Source organism: Mus pahari, chromosome 3 (genome assembly GCF_900095145.1).
Source record: "Mus pahari chromosome 3, PAHARI_EIJ_v1.1, whole genome shotgun sequence".
Taxonomy (NCBI): domain Eukaryota; kingdom Metazoa; phylum Chordata; class Mammalia; order Rodentia; family Muridae; genus Mus; species Mus pahari.
In genome coordinates, this window is record NC_034592.1 from 110255423 (window position 1) to 110274358 (window position 18936).

At 40.2% G+C, this 18936-nt stretch overlaps 1 protein-coding gene across 1 annotated transcript in view; it reads left to right on the top strand.

Moving 5' to 3' along the window:
• Ap4e1 (adaptor related protein complex 4 subunit epsilon 1) overlaps positions 1–18936 on the top strand; it is a 59293-nt gene that overhangs the window by 27022 nt on the left and 13335 nt on the right. The window contains exons 9-16 of the mRNA XM_021193717.2: positions 4541–4663; positions 4767–4876; positions 7713–7852; positions 8418–8530; positions 8616–8734; positions 11125–11427; positions 14249–14363; positions 18037–18160. Coding sequence (XP_021049376.1) covers positions 4541–4663; positions 4767–4876; positions 7713–7852; positions 8418–8530; positions 8616–8734; positions 11125–11427; positions 14249–14363; positions 18037–18160 — 1147 coding nt within the window. The remainder of the gene's footprint in view (positions 1–4540; positions 4664–4766; positions 4877–7712; positions 7853–8417; positions 8531–8615; positions 8735–11124; positions 11428–14248; positions 14364–18036; positions 18161–18936) is intronic.

Sequence of the window (18936 nt, forward strand, 5' to 3'; positions counted from 1 at the left end):
AATTGTGATTTTGTGTGTGTGATTATAAATATGCAAGTATGTGTGTAGGTACATATGCATGTGTATGTACATTCTGTTCTGAGACCTGGGGGCTTGCTGATTAGATGCTGTTGGCTGACCTAAGGGAGGTCTTCATGTTTGTTCCTCATGCTTGTTTGACAAGTACTTTACCAAATGAGCTATATTTCTAGCTGTGAAATTGTGACATTTTCTAAATATGTGTTTAGATTCCTTATTATAATTGTCTTTGTTGAAAACACCCACCAAAGCATCTAATTTTAGGAATAACTCAAGTTTATGACATATTTTGTAAAATATTTGAAGTTCTTAAACCAGTTAACCAGTTGCCAAGTATTTATTAAATTTCTTTGATCTGTTAGAGGTAAGGTGAATGTAAAATCTAGTCTAAAGAGCTCTGAATTTTGCTTGAGCATAATCTAACCTAAAATATCAAAGTTAAAACTAGTGTCATGGGCTGGCAAGAAGGCTCAGTGGATAAAAGCATGGACTGCTCTTCCAGAGGTCCTGAGTTCAAATTCCAGCAACCACATGGTGGCTCACAACTACCTGTAATGAGATCTGATGCCCTCTTCTGGTGTGTCTGAAGTCAGCTACAGTGTACTTATAATAATTAATAAATCTTAGGGCTGGAGCGAGGGGGGCCGGAGAGAGCAGAGGTTCTAAGTTCAATTCCCAGCAACCACATGAAGGCTCACAACCATCTGTACAGCTATAGTGTACTCATATGCATAAAATAAATAAATCTTTTTTAAAAAAGAAAGAAGGAAAACTAGTGTCATGAATGTTAGAATGCTGCTTTTTTTTTTTAAATTGGTTTTTCGAGACAGGGTTTCTCTTTGTAGACCAGGCTGGCTTTGAACTCAGAAATCCACCTGCCTCTGCCTCCCAAGCACTGGGATTAAAGGCGTGTGCCACCATGCCCGGCTGGGACTGCAATTTTTAATTTAGTAATTTATACTTGGTATTTGGATTAGGGTTTGGATTGTTACTGAAGAGTAAACAGAGTATGATGCTTTATTATTGGTAAGGTATTTGTTTGTATTTATGATTATATATGTAGCTTTACATGTAGAATTGGAGCACAACTTTGTAGTGTGGTTCTCTCCATCTACATGTTGGTTCCAGTAATCGAACTCAGGTTGCCAGGATTTTGTGGCAGGTGCCTTTACCCACTAGCCATCTCTGTGGTCCTGGTGCATTTTTATGCTTAGAAACCTGCAGAAGCACTTTTAACCCCCGCAGGGAAGGGACTCAGAAATCCACCTGCCTCTGCCTCCCAAGTGCTGGGATTAAAGGCATGCACCACCGCTGTCTGGCAAATATTTTCTATACTTATATCCCAGTAATCTCATGAGTGTCTAAGTATAAAATTTAGAGTTTATATGGATGACGACAAGTTTTTCTGTTTGTAAAACAAATTTGATTCTGGGAGAGTTCTGAATGGCAAAAAAAAAAAAAAAATCAGTCATAATAGAAAACCAATATCGGGCTGGTGAGATGGCTCAGTGGGGAAGAGCACCTGACTGCTCTACCGAAGGTCCGGAGTTCAAATCCCAGCAACCACATGGTGGCTCATAACCATCCGTAACAAGATCTGACTCCCTCTTCTGGAGTGTCTGAAGACAGCTACAGTGTACTTACATAAAATAAATAAAAACAAACAAATTTAAAAAAAAAAAAAAAAAAAAAAAAAATAAAAAAAAAAAAAAAAAAAAAAAAAAAGAAAACCAATATCATTTTCAGTCTTAGGACTGTTGTGATAGTTCAGGGTTCAGCAAGTTGTTTTTTCAAATAGTGACCATAATATTAAATATTTTAGATTTTTCAGATCACATAGATTTTTTTCTTCTTCCCTCCTTCTTTCCTTCTTCTTTCCTTCCTTCCTCCCTCCCTCCCTCCTTTCCTTCCTCCCTCCCTTTCTCCTTTTCTTTCTCCCTCCTTCCTCTCGTCCTCCTTTTCTTGCTCCCTTCCTCCCTCCCTCCTTTCCTCCCTCCCTCCCTCCCTCCCTCCCTCCCTCCCTTCCTTCTTCCTGAAACAGAACCTCACAGAGCCTGTGCTTGCCTCAGTCCCTCCATAGCTGCCGATGATGTCCTTGATCTCTTGATGCTCCTGGCGTCCTTTTCAATGCTGAGATTATAAGCATGCACTACCATGGTTTTCACATAGGTTCTATTGCATGGTCTCCTTTTAATCTTAGTTTCTTCCCATTGTGTACGAGTGTATGCACATAAAACATGCTTACATCCCATAAAACATGCTTACATCCCATAAAACATGCTTACATCCCATAAAACATGCTTACATCCCATAAAACATGCTTACATCCCATCTCTTGCCTTTGGAAGTCAGAGACAGCTTAGAGTTTGTTCTCCTTTCCACTGCCTGGGCCTGGGAACCAAATTCAGGTCACTAAGCTTGTATGGCAAGTGCTTTACCCACTGAGCCATCTTGCCTCCTTCCTCTCCCTTTTTGTTCTAAACCTTTGTAAAATATAAAAATCATTTTTAGTTCATAGGCTTACAAAAGTAGTTATGGGTTGTGGTGGTTCCCCATCTAAGTGCATCATCTGTATATACAGTTGGTGTCTTTAGGTTCTCTTACTGTGTAATATTTAATGTTAAAAATCAGCTCCCTTCTTGAATAGCAATTCAGATTCTGATTTATTTTACTCAGTTGTGGAAGATGTTATATAAACTCTTTTTCTGCAGAATATCTGTGCATTAATTGATGTTGGCATCTAGTGTGAAATTCTGCTGGTTGAGTGTTGACCGTCTTACAAGCATGTGTAATGGAAATGTTTGGTTGCTGCAGTCTGAGCGACGGGGATGACATGATTTTCTGTTGGCACTCAGTGCACTTCACTTGTAGCTGTTTTGCATCTGCTGACTCTGTGCCGTACAGTGGTTCACGTTTTCCTTTTTCTTTTCTCCACTTATTTTTGTTTTGTATTAGAGCCTTCCTGTATCTTCCTGGTTGGCCTGAGCTCCCTGTGTAGTTCATTCATGCTGGGATGCTGATATTACAGGCATGCTCTACCACCACACTTTGGCTTTATGTCTTCCTTCAGATGCTGCTATTGCAGAAACTTATATATATATACTACTTAGTGCTGTCTTAATAGTTTTCCTGCGTGTGTGCGTGCGTGCTTGCTGTATATTTGTGCATGTGTACTTGTGTGTGTTCTTTATTGTGTGCAGATGTGGATGTCAGAGGTTGGCCTCACACCATCTTGTCACACTTTACCTTATTTTTATTTATTTTTATTAGCTTGTTTGTTTATTCATATTTTTATGTTAATTGGTGTTTTCCTTCATATATATGCGGGAAGAGTGTAAGATCTCTTGGAGTTGGAGTTACAGACAGTTGTGAGCTGCTATGTGGGTGTTGGGAATTGAGCCTGTGTCCTTAGGAACAATAGCCAGTGCTCTTAACCCCCAAGCCATCTCTCCAGCCCCCATCTTATATATTTTTTAAATATATATATATGGGGGGGTGCTGTGCATGTGAGTGCAGGTCCTCTCAGAGGCCAGAATCAAGCATCATATTCCACTGGAGCTAGGACCCACCCATTGTGGGTGCTGGGAACTGAACTCTGGCCCTCTGCAAGAGTAGCTAGCATTCTAACCTCCAAGCCATCTTCCCAACCCTCTTTATCTTCGTTTTTTGAAACCAGGTCTCTTCATTGAACCTGGAACTCACATCTCCGTTAGAGTGGCTGTTCAGTGAGCCTCCTCTTGTCTCAGTCTCTTTCCTGGAATTACAGATCTGCATGACCATGCTTAGCCTTTCTGTGGGCATCAGGGTTCGAACCCAACAAGCCCTTCGTCACTGAGTCACACCTCAGCCTCAGTGATCCTTCTAACACGGCAAACCATGTCAGCTCATGGTCTTTAAGTGAACTGGAGGGATTTGTATACTCTTTAATCATTGCAGTTACTGTTTGATTTTATCAGAAATTTAAATCTAAACATTTTCAAGACATGCAATAGCCTGCTCTTTATATTAAAGATTATATTTAAAGAAGTAGCCAGAAGATTCTTAAGTAGTGACCCTGTACCTTTGAAATAAATGACTGTGCACACTAGAGTGATTGCTATGTAAGTGGTTGAACATATATCATTTTAAAGTATTCAGTGTTGGGATACCTGTTTATGCATAAGTAATGATGTATAATGTGTACATTTGATTATGGAACTTAGGGCAGGATTTATCTGTTTTATTCACTGTCATGTCCTTAGTGCCAACACCATCTCTGGCACACACAGGTGGTCAGTACATACTTGTATGAATGAATACATAATTCTGTTTTTGCTGGTGATAAAATTTTCTTTAGGTTGTACTTTGTTAACCCAAATAACTATATAAGCATGAAAATAAGGATTTTTCCTTTATAAGTTTTTTTATAAATAAGATGTTAGACTAAAACATATCTCCAGTTAATTTTATTGCAAATTCTACACAAACTTGTTCTTCTATTGTACTTAAATATATCTGTCATTTTTGTATTTTCTTTCTTTAGCTATTCTGTTTGAATGTGTACACACAATCTATTCTATTTATCCTAAGTCAGAATTACTTGAGAAGGCTGCCAAGTGCATTGGAAAATTTGTTCTGTCACCTAAAATAAACCTCAAATATTTAGGTAAGGTAATTGGTTCTTATGATGGAAACTGGAGAGAGAGCTTTTGAAATGTGTTGGGTACGTATTTCAGGTCGTTGAACTGTAATATGATCTTTATTTCTAGGACTGAAGGCTCTTACCTATGTTATCCAGCAGGATCCTTCTCTGGCTCTTCAACACCAGATAACCATAATTGAATGCCTAGACCACCCTGATCCCATTATTAAAAGAGAGGTAAATTAGGGCTGAAGAGAGATGATTCAGCAGTTAAGAGTGCTTGCTGCCCTTCTAGATGACCTGAGCTCAGTTTCCAATACCCACCAACTGCAGGGGAGTCCAACTGCCTTCTCCTGGCCTCCAGCCACCTGCACACATGTGGCATATATTCACACAGACACAGATACAGACCCACATAAATAAAGATCAAATCTTTTTTTCAAAAAAGAGAGGTAAAATATTTTGAATAGTGTATTTAAAGTGGCAAGTTTTAAAACTTTTATATTCTTGAGAGAGTCAAATGATAGCCAGTGGATGTGTATGTATGCAAGTATATTTTAACATTTGCATCTGTTCTTACTACTTTTAAAATCTCATTTTTATTCTTTGACTGTCTGGTGTATATGATGAATATTTGTCATTTTAGCCTCCCGTTACCCTGTCTTATTCCCATTTCTCCCTCTCACCATGTCTGTGTGCGTGAGTTTAATTAGATGAAATTGCTTGCATGAACAGGGGTGGCTCATCACCAAAGAAAGCTGGTGTGCCTTCTTCAGCTTCTGTAAACTGTCAGTAGTCCCTCATGGAAGGTTATTTGTTTTCTAAAAAAGTACTGCTAACCTGGGGTTTTTGTTTTATAAGACAGGGTCTTGTACAGGCTAGACTCAAACTTGTGATGCCCCCGCCTCTGCCACCAAATGCCAGGATTATAGGTGTGTCACCATAGCCAGCTCACAGGAATGTTCTTAACTAATGAACTGAGAAGTTTAGGTCCAGTTATGTATGTGTATATCATTGATTTATTTATTTATTTTATTAGTGTAAGTACTATAATGGTAACTACTTTCTAGTCCTGGGTCCTTGTATTAATATAAAATAAAACATACCCCAGTAATGTATAATACATAATTTATGTTGGCTATTAAATGAACTCACTGTTAAATAGGAAAACTGATAGAATTCTGTAGAACTATAAGATAATTTATCTTCTTGGAACAGAAGTTGTGCTCATGTGCCTAATACTGTTCTGGCTTCTTCTTTTATTAAATTGCTCCAGTGTCCACTTGGGTATCTGCATAGAGTTCTGTCCATTTTTTTTTTTTTAGAGAAATCACTGTATCTTCATTTTAATTGGTATATGGGGCCTGTTAAAGAAATAGGAGACGTTTATTTCAAATTTAAAACATAATGAGAATTTGTTTTGTTTTGCTTTGTTTGAGACAGGGTTTCTTTGTGTTACAGCCCTGGCTGTCCTAAAACTTGCTTTGTAGCCCAGGCTGACCTCAAACTCACAGAGGCTTGCCTCTGCCTTCTGAGTGCTGGGATTACAGGCATGGGCCACCACACCCAGCTATTATAATGAGGAGTCTGAAGAGAGAACGTAGAGCTGAGTGACGCTCAGTTAAGAGCATCTGCTGCTCTGACAGAGGACCCAGGTTTGGTTCCCAGTACCCACATGGCAGTTCATATTTGTAACTCCAGTCTCAGGGCACCCAGTCCCCTTTTGTGGCTCTGGCACCAGGCACACGTGATGCACAGACATACATGCAGGCAAAACACATATATGTAAAACAAAAATAAGCCCTACTTCTTTAAAAAGGGATATTAAAATGCCTTATAACTTCCAATCAGGTAAAACTGGAGCTTGACTGAACACTGTGTTATGTCTAACAGTTGTTTTTAAAAGATTATGAATTTTGAATTTTAAAAGGTATTTTAAAAATAAATGATTTGCATATGTGCATTTACATATACACATGTATTTAATATTTTAAAATAGCCTAAAATTAAAAAGACTCCAAGGATAATAAACAAATAATTATATACAGCTCATTTGTTTTATACAGCATGCATTTTTGTGTTACAGAGTTAGCTGAACACAGTTTAATACAGTTTCCTTATCATTATTAACTTCTTGGTTTTTGTTTTTTGTTTTTCTTAGATTTTATTTATTTATTATATGTAAGTACACTGTAGCTGTCTTCAGACACTCCAGAAGAGGGGGTCAGATCTCGTTAAGGATGGTTTGAGCCACCATGTGGTTGCTGGGATTTGAACTCTGCACCTTTGGAAGAGCAGTTTGGTGCTCTTACCTGCTGAGCCATCTCACCAGCCCCATTATTAACTTCTTATGTTATTTATTTCTTTTTCTTTTTAACTTTAGGTTTCTTTTTTTTTTTCTTTTTTCTTTTTTCTTTTTTTTTTTTTTTTGAGACAGGGCTTCTCTGTGTAGCTCTGGCTGTCCTGGAACTCACTCTGTAGACCAGGCTGGCCTCAAACTCAGAAATCCGCCTGCCTCTGCCTCCCAAGTGCTGGGATTAAAGGCGTGCGCCACCACTGCCCGGCTTTTTAGGTTTCTTTTTAATAAAACATACTTATGCCGCAGCACTAATATGTGGCCCACACATCAGTCTTTCCACAGGCAGCAGTCTCCTCCCTGTACCCTCTGGTCACAGTATAGATGCTAAGGGCATCTCTATTACATGTGTCCCTCCCCTCTCAGCTGTAGAAACAAAGCTGTCTTTCATCAGCCTCGGGTCACGGTCCCTCCCCAGTTTCCTCATTCCCCCTGCATATCACTTACATCTTGCAAGTCCCCTCTCCCTCCCAGACTTTTTCCTTCTTTTACTTTTTGGCATTGGAGAATAGGACCTAGTGCCTCTCATCTTCTAAGCAAGCAAATGTTCTGCCACTGAGCTTTATCAGCAGAGTCAGCATTTCCCATCACCTGCTAGCTGAGCGTCCTAAAAATCCATACAAATGCAGAATAGTTAACTTATTATAAATGCATTTATTGTATTTATTGGTGTTCACACATAGGGTTTTATAATACTGTTTTTATTTCTCTTAATAGACTCTGGAACTTCTTTACAGAATTACAAATGCACAGAATGTAGTAGTTATTGTACAGAAAATGCTTGAATATTTACATCAGAGCAAGGAAGAGTATATCATCATCAATTTAGTTGGCAAAATAGCTGAGCTGGCTGAGAAATATCCTTTGCTTCAGTTGTGACTTCACCGACTTGAAAATGGGGATATAGATGCAGCCACTTGAGTTCAGGGACCCAGCAATTAAGTAATTTTTAATTCCTGATTCTTATGTCTCTTGGGGGTTGGCTTTTTTTTTTTTTTAAGATGTATCTTGGAACTTGGGTCTTGGTTTAATGTACTCTGCCATCGACTGTGCTGTGGCTTTGACCTATTAGGATGGTCAGCTTTAGAACTGATAATAAAGGTATTAAAAAACTCACTCAAGTGGACACACTACAGCTTTTGTCACCCTGAAATATGTAGGCATCTTCCATTATTTGTTCATTTCTTCAAATTATTCATGTTTGTGTATTGACTACTTGCTGTGTGTAAGCCTAGTGCTTGATAAGGTCATGTAAGCTAAGTTTATTCACTATTGAGCACACAGTTTGTATAAGACTGGGCTCTAGCGCTAGCGCATTCTCGATAGTTAGGGCCAAGCTGGCATTCTGGCGTGACTTGTGCTGTGGAGAGGGTGGTTTCAGTGTGTGACATGAAGAAGTGACTTATTCTTAACACTGGACACATATGCTCCTGACAACGTGTGGTTTATTCAGACAATGAATGCTGTGTTTTCAGTGGGAGGAGATGTAATGCATCCTGATATTCTCAGCAACTTCCTGAGACTGCTAGCAGAAGGTTGGTAAAGAAATTACAATTATTTTTTTATTACAGCCATTGGCAAATGAGTGGAAACTAAACTGGTGTTGCAATTTCTTTATAGGTTTTGATGATGAAACAGAAGATCAACAATTAAGACTCTACGCAGTTCAGTCTTATCTTACTTTACTAGATATGGAAAATACTTTTTATCCACAGAGATTTCTTCAAGTTATGAGTTGGGTGAGCAAAATGTATTGCATACAAATTATTATAACAGTGTATTTCCTCTGGAAATGATTCAGCCCCTCTCGTCGGTTTTCTTCCCCAATGTTTACTTTTATCCTGTAACTGCTGAGTTGTTGTTTTTTTTTTTTTGTACTTTCTCACTGGTCTGGTCTTTAGTAAAGTTGGGTTTTTGTTGTTGTTGTTTGTTATGTTTTTTTTTTTTTCAAATACTCTTATGAATCCCAGACTAGACTCAAACTTGCTGTGTAGCCATGGGAAGCCTTTAACCTCCACCTCTTTGGCCTACGCCTCCTACAATTAAGAATAGGATTACTTGAGCCGGGCGTGGTGGCGCACGCCTTTAGTCCCAGCACTCAGGAGGAAGAGGCAGGTGGATCTCTGAGTTCAAGGCCAGCCTGGTCTACAGATTGAGTTCCAGGACAGCCAGGGCTATACAGAGAAACCCTGTCTCGAAAAACCAAAGAATAGGATTACTTCCTGTTCCTGGTGGGTGCGCACCGCCATGCTTGCTTGGCTTTAGGCTTGTTGGGCATCAAACCCAGGCTTTCATGTATTCTAGGCAGATATTGAGCTGCACTCCCAGACCCTCAGTGTATATTTTTACACACAGCACCAGTGGCATTTGAGTGTACTTAATGGGAATAATAGGAAGAAATAATTGATCTCACAAACAGAAGTTCATTAAAAATTAATTACTGGGACTGGAGAGAGAGCTCAGTGGTTAAGAGCAACACTGACTGCATTCCGAACGTCCTGAGTTCAAATCCCAGCATCCAAATGGTGGCTAATGACTATCTGTAATGGGATCTGATGCCCTCTTCTGGGGTGTCTGAAGACAGCTACAGTGTACTTACATATAAATAAATGAATCTTTAAAAAAATTAATTTCTGAGATAGAACTCAGGTTATCTGCTCTTCTGTAACTTTCCATCTTTTATTTATTAAAACTTCCTTTAACATTACTGTGTTTTGTTGTTTGTTTTGAGAGCAACAGGCTCTTACTTTATAGCCTAGGCTGGCCTTGAATTCATGACTCCTGTGCTTCAGCCCACCAAGTAGTAAGACTGACTACAGACCTGCACTGTCATGTCCAGAATTTTTTTTGTTTTTTAATTGGTGTCTCACTATGCTGTTTAGATTCTCTTCTTTTTGGCTTTTAAAGATATGTTGTCACTGTAGCCCAGGCAAGCCTGACACTCACTGTGTAGCACCAGCAATCCTGAAACTCATGGCAGCTGCTGTCTCAGCCACCCAGGTGCTGGGGTTATAGGCACGGGCCATGGGTCCCTTCTCCTCATCCTTTTTCTTTTTGTTGAGACAGGGCTTCTCTGTGCAGTCCTGGCTGTCCTGGAACTCACAGAGATCCACCTGCCTCTGCCTCCTGAGTTCTGGGTTGTTTTGTTTTTGCTGTTACTATTATTGTGCTAAAGACAAGAAGATATGCAGTAAATGTATTGAGGAAACATCTTATATTCCTTGAATGTTAATTTTAACATTTATAAAATGATTGTTAGGCCAGTCAAATGGTATGTCCCTTGAGTAAGTTAGATGTGAAAAAAAGAAAGGCTATGTACCGTGATCAGCCCTCGTGAAATCAGACCTGTGGACTGTCTTCATCTGTGTCAGCCGATGCTTGTCCAGATGTGTACTCGCTTCCTCTCCACAGTCATACGAAATTACACTTCCTGAGGAGAGAAACTAGAAATCTGTGTTTTATGAGAGACCACTGGGTGGTGGTGGTGACACACGCCTTTAATCCTAGCTCTTTGGAGGCAGAGGCAGGTGGATCTCAGAGTTCGAGGTCAGTCTGGTCTACAAAGGGAGTTGTAGAACAGCCAGGGTTACACAGAGAAACCCTGTTTCAAGGAAGGAAAGAAGGCAGGCAGGCTAGAAATCTTCATTTTGTAAAATCTACTCTTACTAACATTGGAGATCTACCTGTTTAAATTTTTTTTTTTTTTTTTTTTTTTTGGTTTTTTTTTTTTTTTTTTTTTTTTTTTAGTTTTGCCCTGTATGCCTCACTCTCTAGACCAGGCTGGCCTCAAACTCAGAAATCCACCTGCCTCTGCCTCCCGAGTGCTGGGATTAAAGGTGTGTGCCACCACGCCCGGCCTGTTTAAATTTTTACTGGAAAATAAACCAGCGTCTGTCTGGAAGCTCAGAAAAACGATAACATATTAAGTTATTTTACTTTATATATTGTTACTGATGAGTTCCAGTTCTTTTGCATTGATGGTACAGTCTTGGTATGATTTATGTTTTCTTAATAATATTCATCATAAAAATATGTATAATACAGATAAAAGTTTATTCTAGCTGTAAGTCTAAATTGGCATACTATCTGATCTGATAGTTACATATATACTAATTTTGTTTTACTCTAGGTGTTAGGAGAGTACTCCTACCTCTTAGATAAAAAAAGTTCAGAGGAAGTTATAACCAGGCTCTACAAGTTACTTATGAGTGACTCCGTTTCTTCAGAAACGAAAGCATGGTTGTTTGCTGCGGTAACCAAGTTGACACCTCAAGCTCATTCTTCTCCCTTAGTTGAGAAATTAATCCAAGAATTCACTGTATCCTTGAATACTTGTCTGAGACAGCATGCATTTGAATTGAAACATCTGCATGAAAACACAGAGCTTATGAAGAGCCTGCTTCAGGGTGCTCAGGATTGTGGAGACATAGTGGTAAGAATCCTGTTGCCTAAACAGCAGTTCTTTGCATATGTGATATATAAGGATATATATCAAAATACAGTTTCTGTTGCCTGTATGATGAACTTTGTAATTTTTCTCATGTTGGTCGGGAAAGAATTGGAGCGGTTCTATGTAATACTGATTCTAAGTAGGAGCAGGCAAGTGTCTCTTCCTGAAAATGGCAGCATGGATGTTTCAGTCGGTGATGGTCTTGAGATGCGGGACAGGCTGGGGAAAGCTATGTGGGTTGGGGATGGTGTCCTTTGAGTGGAACAGGCTCTCTAGCCCTGTGTGGGCTTAACATAGGAGTTGAGGTTCTGGAAGGCCAAGGTCACACATTCCCACCAAGTCAGTGACTGCCAAGGCTTTGTTTTTGAAATTTGTTTTTTTGTTTTTGTTTTTTGTTTGTTTGTTTGTTCGAGACAGGGTTTCTCTGTGTANNCCTNGCTGTCCTGGAACTCACTCTCTAGACCAGGCTGGCCTCGAACTCAGAAATCCGCCTGCCTCTGCCTCTGCCTCCCAATTAAAGGAGTGTGCTATCACTGCCCGGCTGTTTTTGAAATTTGAACAATGAAATTCACGGACCATAAAAGAGTAAGATTCAGGAAGAAGTTTTATTATGGGATCATAGGTTTAAATGAATTTTAAGAAGAAAAACAAGCAGACAAAGCTTGTGTAGCAAGCACAGGACTCTAAGGAATGGGTTGCTGCTGCAGGCCAGTGTCTTGGGTCTTGTCGTTGTTAGTAAGACCTTACTGGTTTAAAGCATGGGGTTCTGTTTCTAGTCAAACTCATAGCCTCCATAAAGTTGTAAAAGGAGGAGAAATAAAAGCAAACAGGAACCCTCTGTTTGTCAGCTAGCATCTCTGACACCCCGATCTCTGACTTACAGTCTTCCTGCCCTGCTTCCCAGTTTTCCTTGAGCCTTAGGTGTGGGAGTGTTTTGTAGATGTATCCATTAGGAACAGGCTCTACAATTTTGCATTTTGATTGGTTGTGGTTTTCTGCAGTGCTTTCCATTGGTTGCAAAGAGAAGTTTCCTTGATGAGTGAGAATGACACTTCTCTGTGTGTTTAAGGACAAACATATAGAACGTAGTTAGAGACTGTGTGCTGGTTTAGTAAAGTGATGGTTGTAGGTTTTACTATAAGACCCATGAGTTCACCAGCCCTGGATAATTGGCTAGGTTTCCAGTTCCAGATGGGATTTCTTTTGAGTTTTTTTTGTTTGTTTGTTTGTTTTTCGAGACAGGGTTTCTCTGTATGTAGTCCTGGCTGGCCTGGAACTCACTCTGTAGACCAGGCTGGCCTCAAACTCAGAAATCCGCCTGCCTCTGCCTCCCAAGTGCTGGGATTAAAGGCATGCGTCACCACGCCCGGCGGAATTTCTTGATTGTAGAGCTAGCTACCTCCAAATACGCACGCCACTTCTACACCCATAAGGCTGTTGTGCATTGCTAACTGTTGTGGTTCATAGGGGTCATTATTGAGTAGCTCCTGTGGAAATTTGCATGGCACTGTCTGACATAATGAAATCTAGTCCTCAGAGAATCAGCTTTCAGGTCTGTCTCAGCTAGGGTTGTTATTTGTTATGGTCAAACACTGTGACCAAAGGAACTTGGGGAGGAAAGGGTTTATTTGGCTTACACTTTCAAATCACTATTCATCATTGAAAGAAGTCAGGACAGGAATGAAGATGGAGCTTGAACCTAGAGTCAGGAGCGGATGCAGAGGCAATGGAGGTGGAGTGCTTACTGACTTCTTCTCTGTGGCTTGCTCAGCCTGCTTTCTTATAGAGCCCAGGAATGGCACCACCCACAGGGGATTGGGCCCTCCAATCAATGACTAAGAAAAATTCCTTACAGGCTTGCCTACGGTTCTATCTAATGGAAGCATTTTCTTAATTGAGGCTCCTTCCTCTCAAATGACATTGTGTCAAGTTGACATAAAACTGTACAACACAAGATCAGATACAACTTGAGTTCTCTGGATCCTGTGCCCAAAACGCATGGTGTCTTCTACTTACCGTCCAGCCCTGAGAAGCACCAAGGACAATAGCAACAGCTTATGTGTTTGGGGAGTTTCTTGGACAGCCCTGACCAACAGCTCAAAAGAGGGCTCCTCGTGTTTAGTGTGAAATTTTTGGTCAGATAGTCTATTGCTCTTAGGCTGTGTCAGCCCAGATGAGAAAACTTCACCTAAACTATGTATGTATATGTGTATTTATACACAGACTTCTTTTAGTTCTGTGTCTGATACAGACAGAGCAGGTTGGGACAGAACACAAGATGTGCAGGTCCAGCTATGCCTAGAAGTTGGATATGGCTTAGATGAGATAAGGTCAGGTAGCCACAGGGTACTAGGTTGGTGTGCAGGATGTGGGTCCTGGTCCAAGCCTGGAACTTTGGGGATAGATCTGGAGACCAGGGTGGATGTGACAAAAGGAAGATCACCTGGCTAGACACTGGATAAGGATGTGCAAGATATGGCTGGGTGAAGAATTTGGTTGTGGCATAGGAGGTGGAGGGGCTGAAGGTTGTGAACAGGTAGGGCAGGTCTTGGCAGATGTGTAGAGCATACTAGTAGGACAGGGAAGGGTGACCAGACTAGGCCTGGCACTGGGTGTGGGATTTACACTAGATCTGGAGAGTTATGGAGGGTACAATCAGGCTGACTTACTCAACTAGACCCTGGAGAGGGTCTCTCTTTAAAAAGTTTAAAAGATAATTGTGCCAAAGTTATATGAATGTACAATCTAGTCTTCCAAATACATGTTTGATTGTTAATTCCTGACTTGCTTAACTTTAATGCAGGCAGATGCTTCTTTATCTTTTCTGGATGGTTTTGTGGCTGAAGGACTCAGTCAAGGAGCAGCACCTTATAAGTCCCATCACCAGCGCCAAGAGGAACAGCTCTCTCAGGAAAAGGGTATATTTCCATCTCTTTATCGTGAATTGGTCTGTTTTGTTTTTAGTTTTTGTTGTTACCGAGACAAGGTGTGCTTACTGTGTAATGCAGGCTGGTCAAGAATTCGAGATAAAGGATCCACCTGTCTCTGTCTCCTCCAGAGTGCTGGGATTAAGGTCATGTGCCACCACACCTGGGGAGGGCTGACACTGAATAATGTGAGCATGTCTAGAAAGGTTCCAGAAGCAGCCCTGGTCACTATAGGCTAGTGACTCATTTTTACTGTGAACAGTCTCTATATTAGATTTTCTAACAAGATTTTCTAATTAGTTATGTCATGAACTCACAAGGGCGAGAGCTTTTTGAACAGCACAGCCTGTGAGAGAGTCTTTACAGCGACCTTGGTGGAGAGGAGACCCTGGAGTCGTTTGCATGGTGCCTGGAAGTTGCTTCTGTAAAATGGAGAGGAGTGTGCACTGTCGCTTATGGTTTCAGGACAGCGACACACGTGACAATTCCAGGCTGAAAGACCTCAGGGTTTGTTGTTGTTTTGCTGAGTGCTCATTTTTTATGCTATGCCAGAACATGTTGTTAACAAATGGTGGGGTCAAAGAGTTGCTAAGCATATTGTTAGCTTTTGCAGAGCTTTTGATTAAAATTTTTATTTATTTAAAGTAATTTTCAATTAGTATACGAGTATAGGAAGTATTAAGTTTTATTATGGAATCTTAAAACAAATTTGTGTTTGTTGATTCTCTGACCATCACCATCTCCACACACCCTTTTTCTCCCTTTTACCCCCAGTGGCCTCCTTTGTGGTCTCGTGTATTCTGCTGTGGCTTCCTTCCTCAGCACTTTCCCTCGTGGTCCCCTGACTAATGGCAAAGCCTAAACCTAGACATTCACATGTGCGAATACATAACACTGAAGACAGTGTGCGAGGAACATGCAGACATCTGGCTCTCTGAGTCTGGGTCACTTTATGTACTTTAAAAATCTACCCATTTTCCTGCAAGTGTCCTAATTTCACTTGTTTTATAGCTGAATAAAAGTCCATTGTGTATATGCACTACATTTTCATTATCTGTTGGTCTGCTGATGGACATTCAGGCTGGTTCTTGGTATTGTGAGTGGATGTCCATGTACGTGTCTCTGGAGTGGAGTGTAAACTCCTCTGAGTATATGCCCAGGAGCAGTACAGCTAGGTCATCTGGTAGTGTGTGTTTTACTTTGTGGGAGACCCCTCCCCCCCTGGCTTTCATAGTCGTGCATGACCTCTGTCCCACCTATAGGGATCAGGCCTCTTCTCTCACCTCATCCTCCCCATCCTCTGTCTAGTGTTCTAACCAGTGTGAGATGGAGGCTCAAGGTGTTTTTAATTTACATTTCCTTGAAGGCTAGGGAATATTGAACACTTTTTTGAGGTATAAACTTTCTATGTAGCCCTGTATGGAATTCCTGTGTAGACCAAGCTGGCCTCAGATTTGGAGAAAAGCTTACCTCTCTGCTTCCTAAGTGCTGGGATTAAAGATAAGGGCCATCATATCCAGGCAGCATGTTGGACACTTTGAAGAAATACTTCTGAGCCGTTTGTGTTTTCTTCTTCTGAGAACTATCCACTGCTCATTTGAATTAGCCCATTTATTGATTGGCAGGGTTTTTGTGTGTGTGTGTGTGGCTGGTGTTTTGTTAATTTTTTTCAGCTCTATGTATTCCAGATCTTAACTCCCTCTCTGAAGGATAGCTTCCAAATATTTTCCTCCATCTTGTAGGCTGTCTGTTCACTAAGCTGATAGTTTTATTTGCTATGATGAAACTCGTTAATTTCATATAATCCTTTGTAAATTCTTGGTGCTACTTCCTGTGTTTTTTGGGTCTTGTTCAGAAAATTCTTCTCTCTAAGCATATTCTCTGTAGGGATCTGCATGTGGTACCCAATTTTGCCAGCACCATTGTTGATGAGGGTATTGAGTTTTTTAATGTACGTTTTTAACACCCTTGTCAGAAATTCCGTGAGCTTATGTGTGGTTTTGTCTGAGTCTCTGTTCTGTCCATTGGCCTTTTTTTTTTTTTTTAGATTTATTTATTTATTATATGTAAGTACACTGTAGCTGTCTTCATACACTCCAGAAGAGGGCGTCATATCTTGTTACGGATGGTTATGAGCCATCATGTGGTTGCTGGGATTTGAACTCTGGACCTTCAGAAGAGCAGTCAGGTGCTCTTACCCACTGAGCCATCTCACCAGCCCTTTTGCATCTTTGTTCCAGAGCCTGCTGCCATTGTTGCTCTGGCTTCCTAGTGACATTTGAGTCAGCTATGAACACCACCAGTGGTATTCTTTCTGCCTGAGATTGCTTTGTATATTCCTGGCTTTTGTGCTTCTATATGACTTTTTGCATTGTTCTAGTTTTGTAAAGAATGTCATTGAAATTTTGATGACAGTTGAGTTGAGTCTCTCTAGTTTTTTCTTTGCTTGTGTTCTTTGGTTGGTTTTTACTTTGTTTGTTTTTGTAATATAGCAGTCTTATTTTTTTAATTTTTAAAATTATTCTATTTATTTTATTTTTCTGGGTGTATATATGTGAATTGTATATGCTTAGTACCTTTAGAGGACAAAAGAGGGCATTGGATTCCTTGGAATTGGAGTTACAGGCAGTTGTGAGCCACCATGCTGGGAATTGAACCTAGGAATTCCCAAGAGCAGCAAATGCTTCTCTCCCCCCGCCCCATTCTACTTCCTCTTCCCTCCCTCCTTCCTTCCTCCCTCAGAAATCCACCTGTCTCTGCCTCCCAAACTAATTGGTTTTTTAAAATGAGGTCTTACACAAAACATATGGTATTGTTCGTTCCTGTCTAGACAATCAAGTAGTTTGGTGTTAGCTGTGTAGTTATGAGAACTCCAGATTCCATTTCTCTTTGTGTTCTGATATCTTTGCTGTTTCACTTCATGATTCAAGATGGCTGTTTGCACTTCAGCAACCAACATGCAGTATAACCAGTAGGCAAAAGGAAATGGGAGAAAAGAGATTCTTTACAGGTACTTCTCCCGGATGTTGCACGCAGAACATGTGAATAATTTAATTGACCAGAACATGTAAACCATGTGGCAACAGAATCTGGAAATGTCTCCTCTGGCTGCCTGGAGGAATCGGCTTCTTAAAGAAAGGGGAATGGATGTTTGGTGTTTGCTCTGCCACAATAATAATAGGAATTTCATGGCTCTGATTGAATTGATTTAGGTTATATACATATTCAAAATATTTAGCATGTGAATGAGTAAACACTGTCTTTAAGTAGGGAAGTTGAGAGTGCCACCCACTCATTTGAGGTAAAGATTTGCCTGGGAATTGTTCCTTAAGCAGAACGTGGCCATCACTCCACTATAGTCCATTGCTCTTTTATTCTTGTAATAGCAGCAACTTCTCTGTGTACCTGGCTTCTTTTTATAGTTTGCCTTTTCTAACTGATTTCTTTCTAGCTCTTTAGGGGAAATAGAAGGATAGAGTGAAGGCTGGCCTGTCTCTGTAGCAGCTGCCCCACTCATGCTGTACGTGACTGGTTGGATTAGACAGGAAGCTCTCTTCTGGGGACTGTCAGCCTTTTCATTATCTCAGTAGTGAATGGAATCTCACAAATTTTATTTTTATGCTTCGTTTTAATATGAACCACTGTTGCTGTTTTAAAATTATAGTTCTCAATTTTGAACCATATGGACTATCGTTTTCTTCATCTGGCTTCACTGGACGACAATCTCCGGCTGGCATTTCTCTGGGCTCTGATATATCTGGAAACAGTGCCGAGACAGGGCTGAAAGAGTAAGTTCCTTTGTGAAGTGTTCCTTGTGAAAGAGTACATTCCTTTGGGAATTTGGCATGCTTACCTCCCTCCAGCATCCTGCCTGCTTCCTGCCTCTGTGTGTGTCCTCATAATTATTATTTGCTCATTTTAGGAATTCCTCTGAGAATTTTCATTTTCAAATAATGCGAAAGTAAAGCCATATTTGTGACTATGTGCTTAATATTATTGAAAGGTTCCTAAGAACTATATTCTATGAGATTTTTTTTTACTTGCTCCTAGTTATTGGTTTCAAGTTTCTGATACTATATACTATGCCCTTAAACTTAAAGACCTTATCTGCCTCCCAAGACAAAATAAGCCATGGGTAAGATTTGCACGTGAGATCTGGAGAGACGGCTCAGCAGTTAAGAGCCTGCATTGTCCTTACAGAGGAGAAGTGGTTACAGCAAGTTCACAACTGCCTGTAACTCTAGCTCATTTGCCCTCTTCTGACCTCTGTAAGCACCCACATGCATGTGCTCATACATGAAGACACACATATGCATTAATTAAAAAAAAAGATTTGTGCATAATGCATGTTATTGCCACACAGATAAAATTTTAAGAAGTATATTGGAACTTTTGTTACCAGATAAGTATTAAGTATATTCATCATTCCTTATTATTTGTATAATTTTTCTGGCAAATACTTCTTCTAGGCATCTTAGTAGAGCTGTGACAGATACAGAGATGAACATCAAGTAAGGTGACTGATTTTGTTGAAGGAAGCTCTATTCTTTTTTTTTTTTTTTTT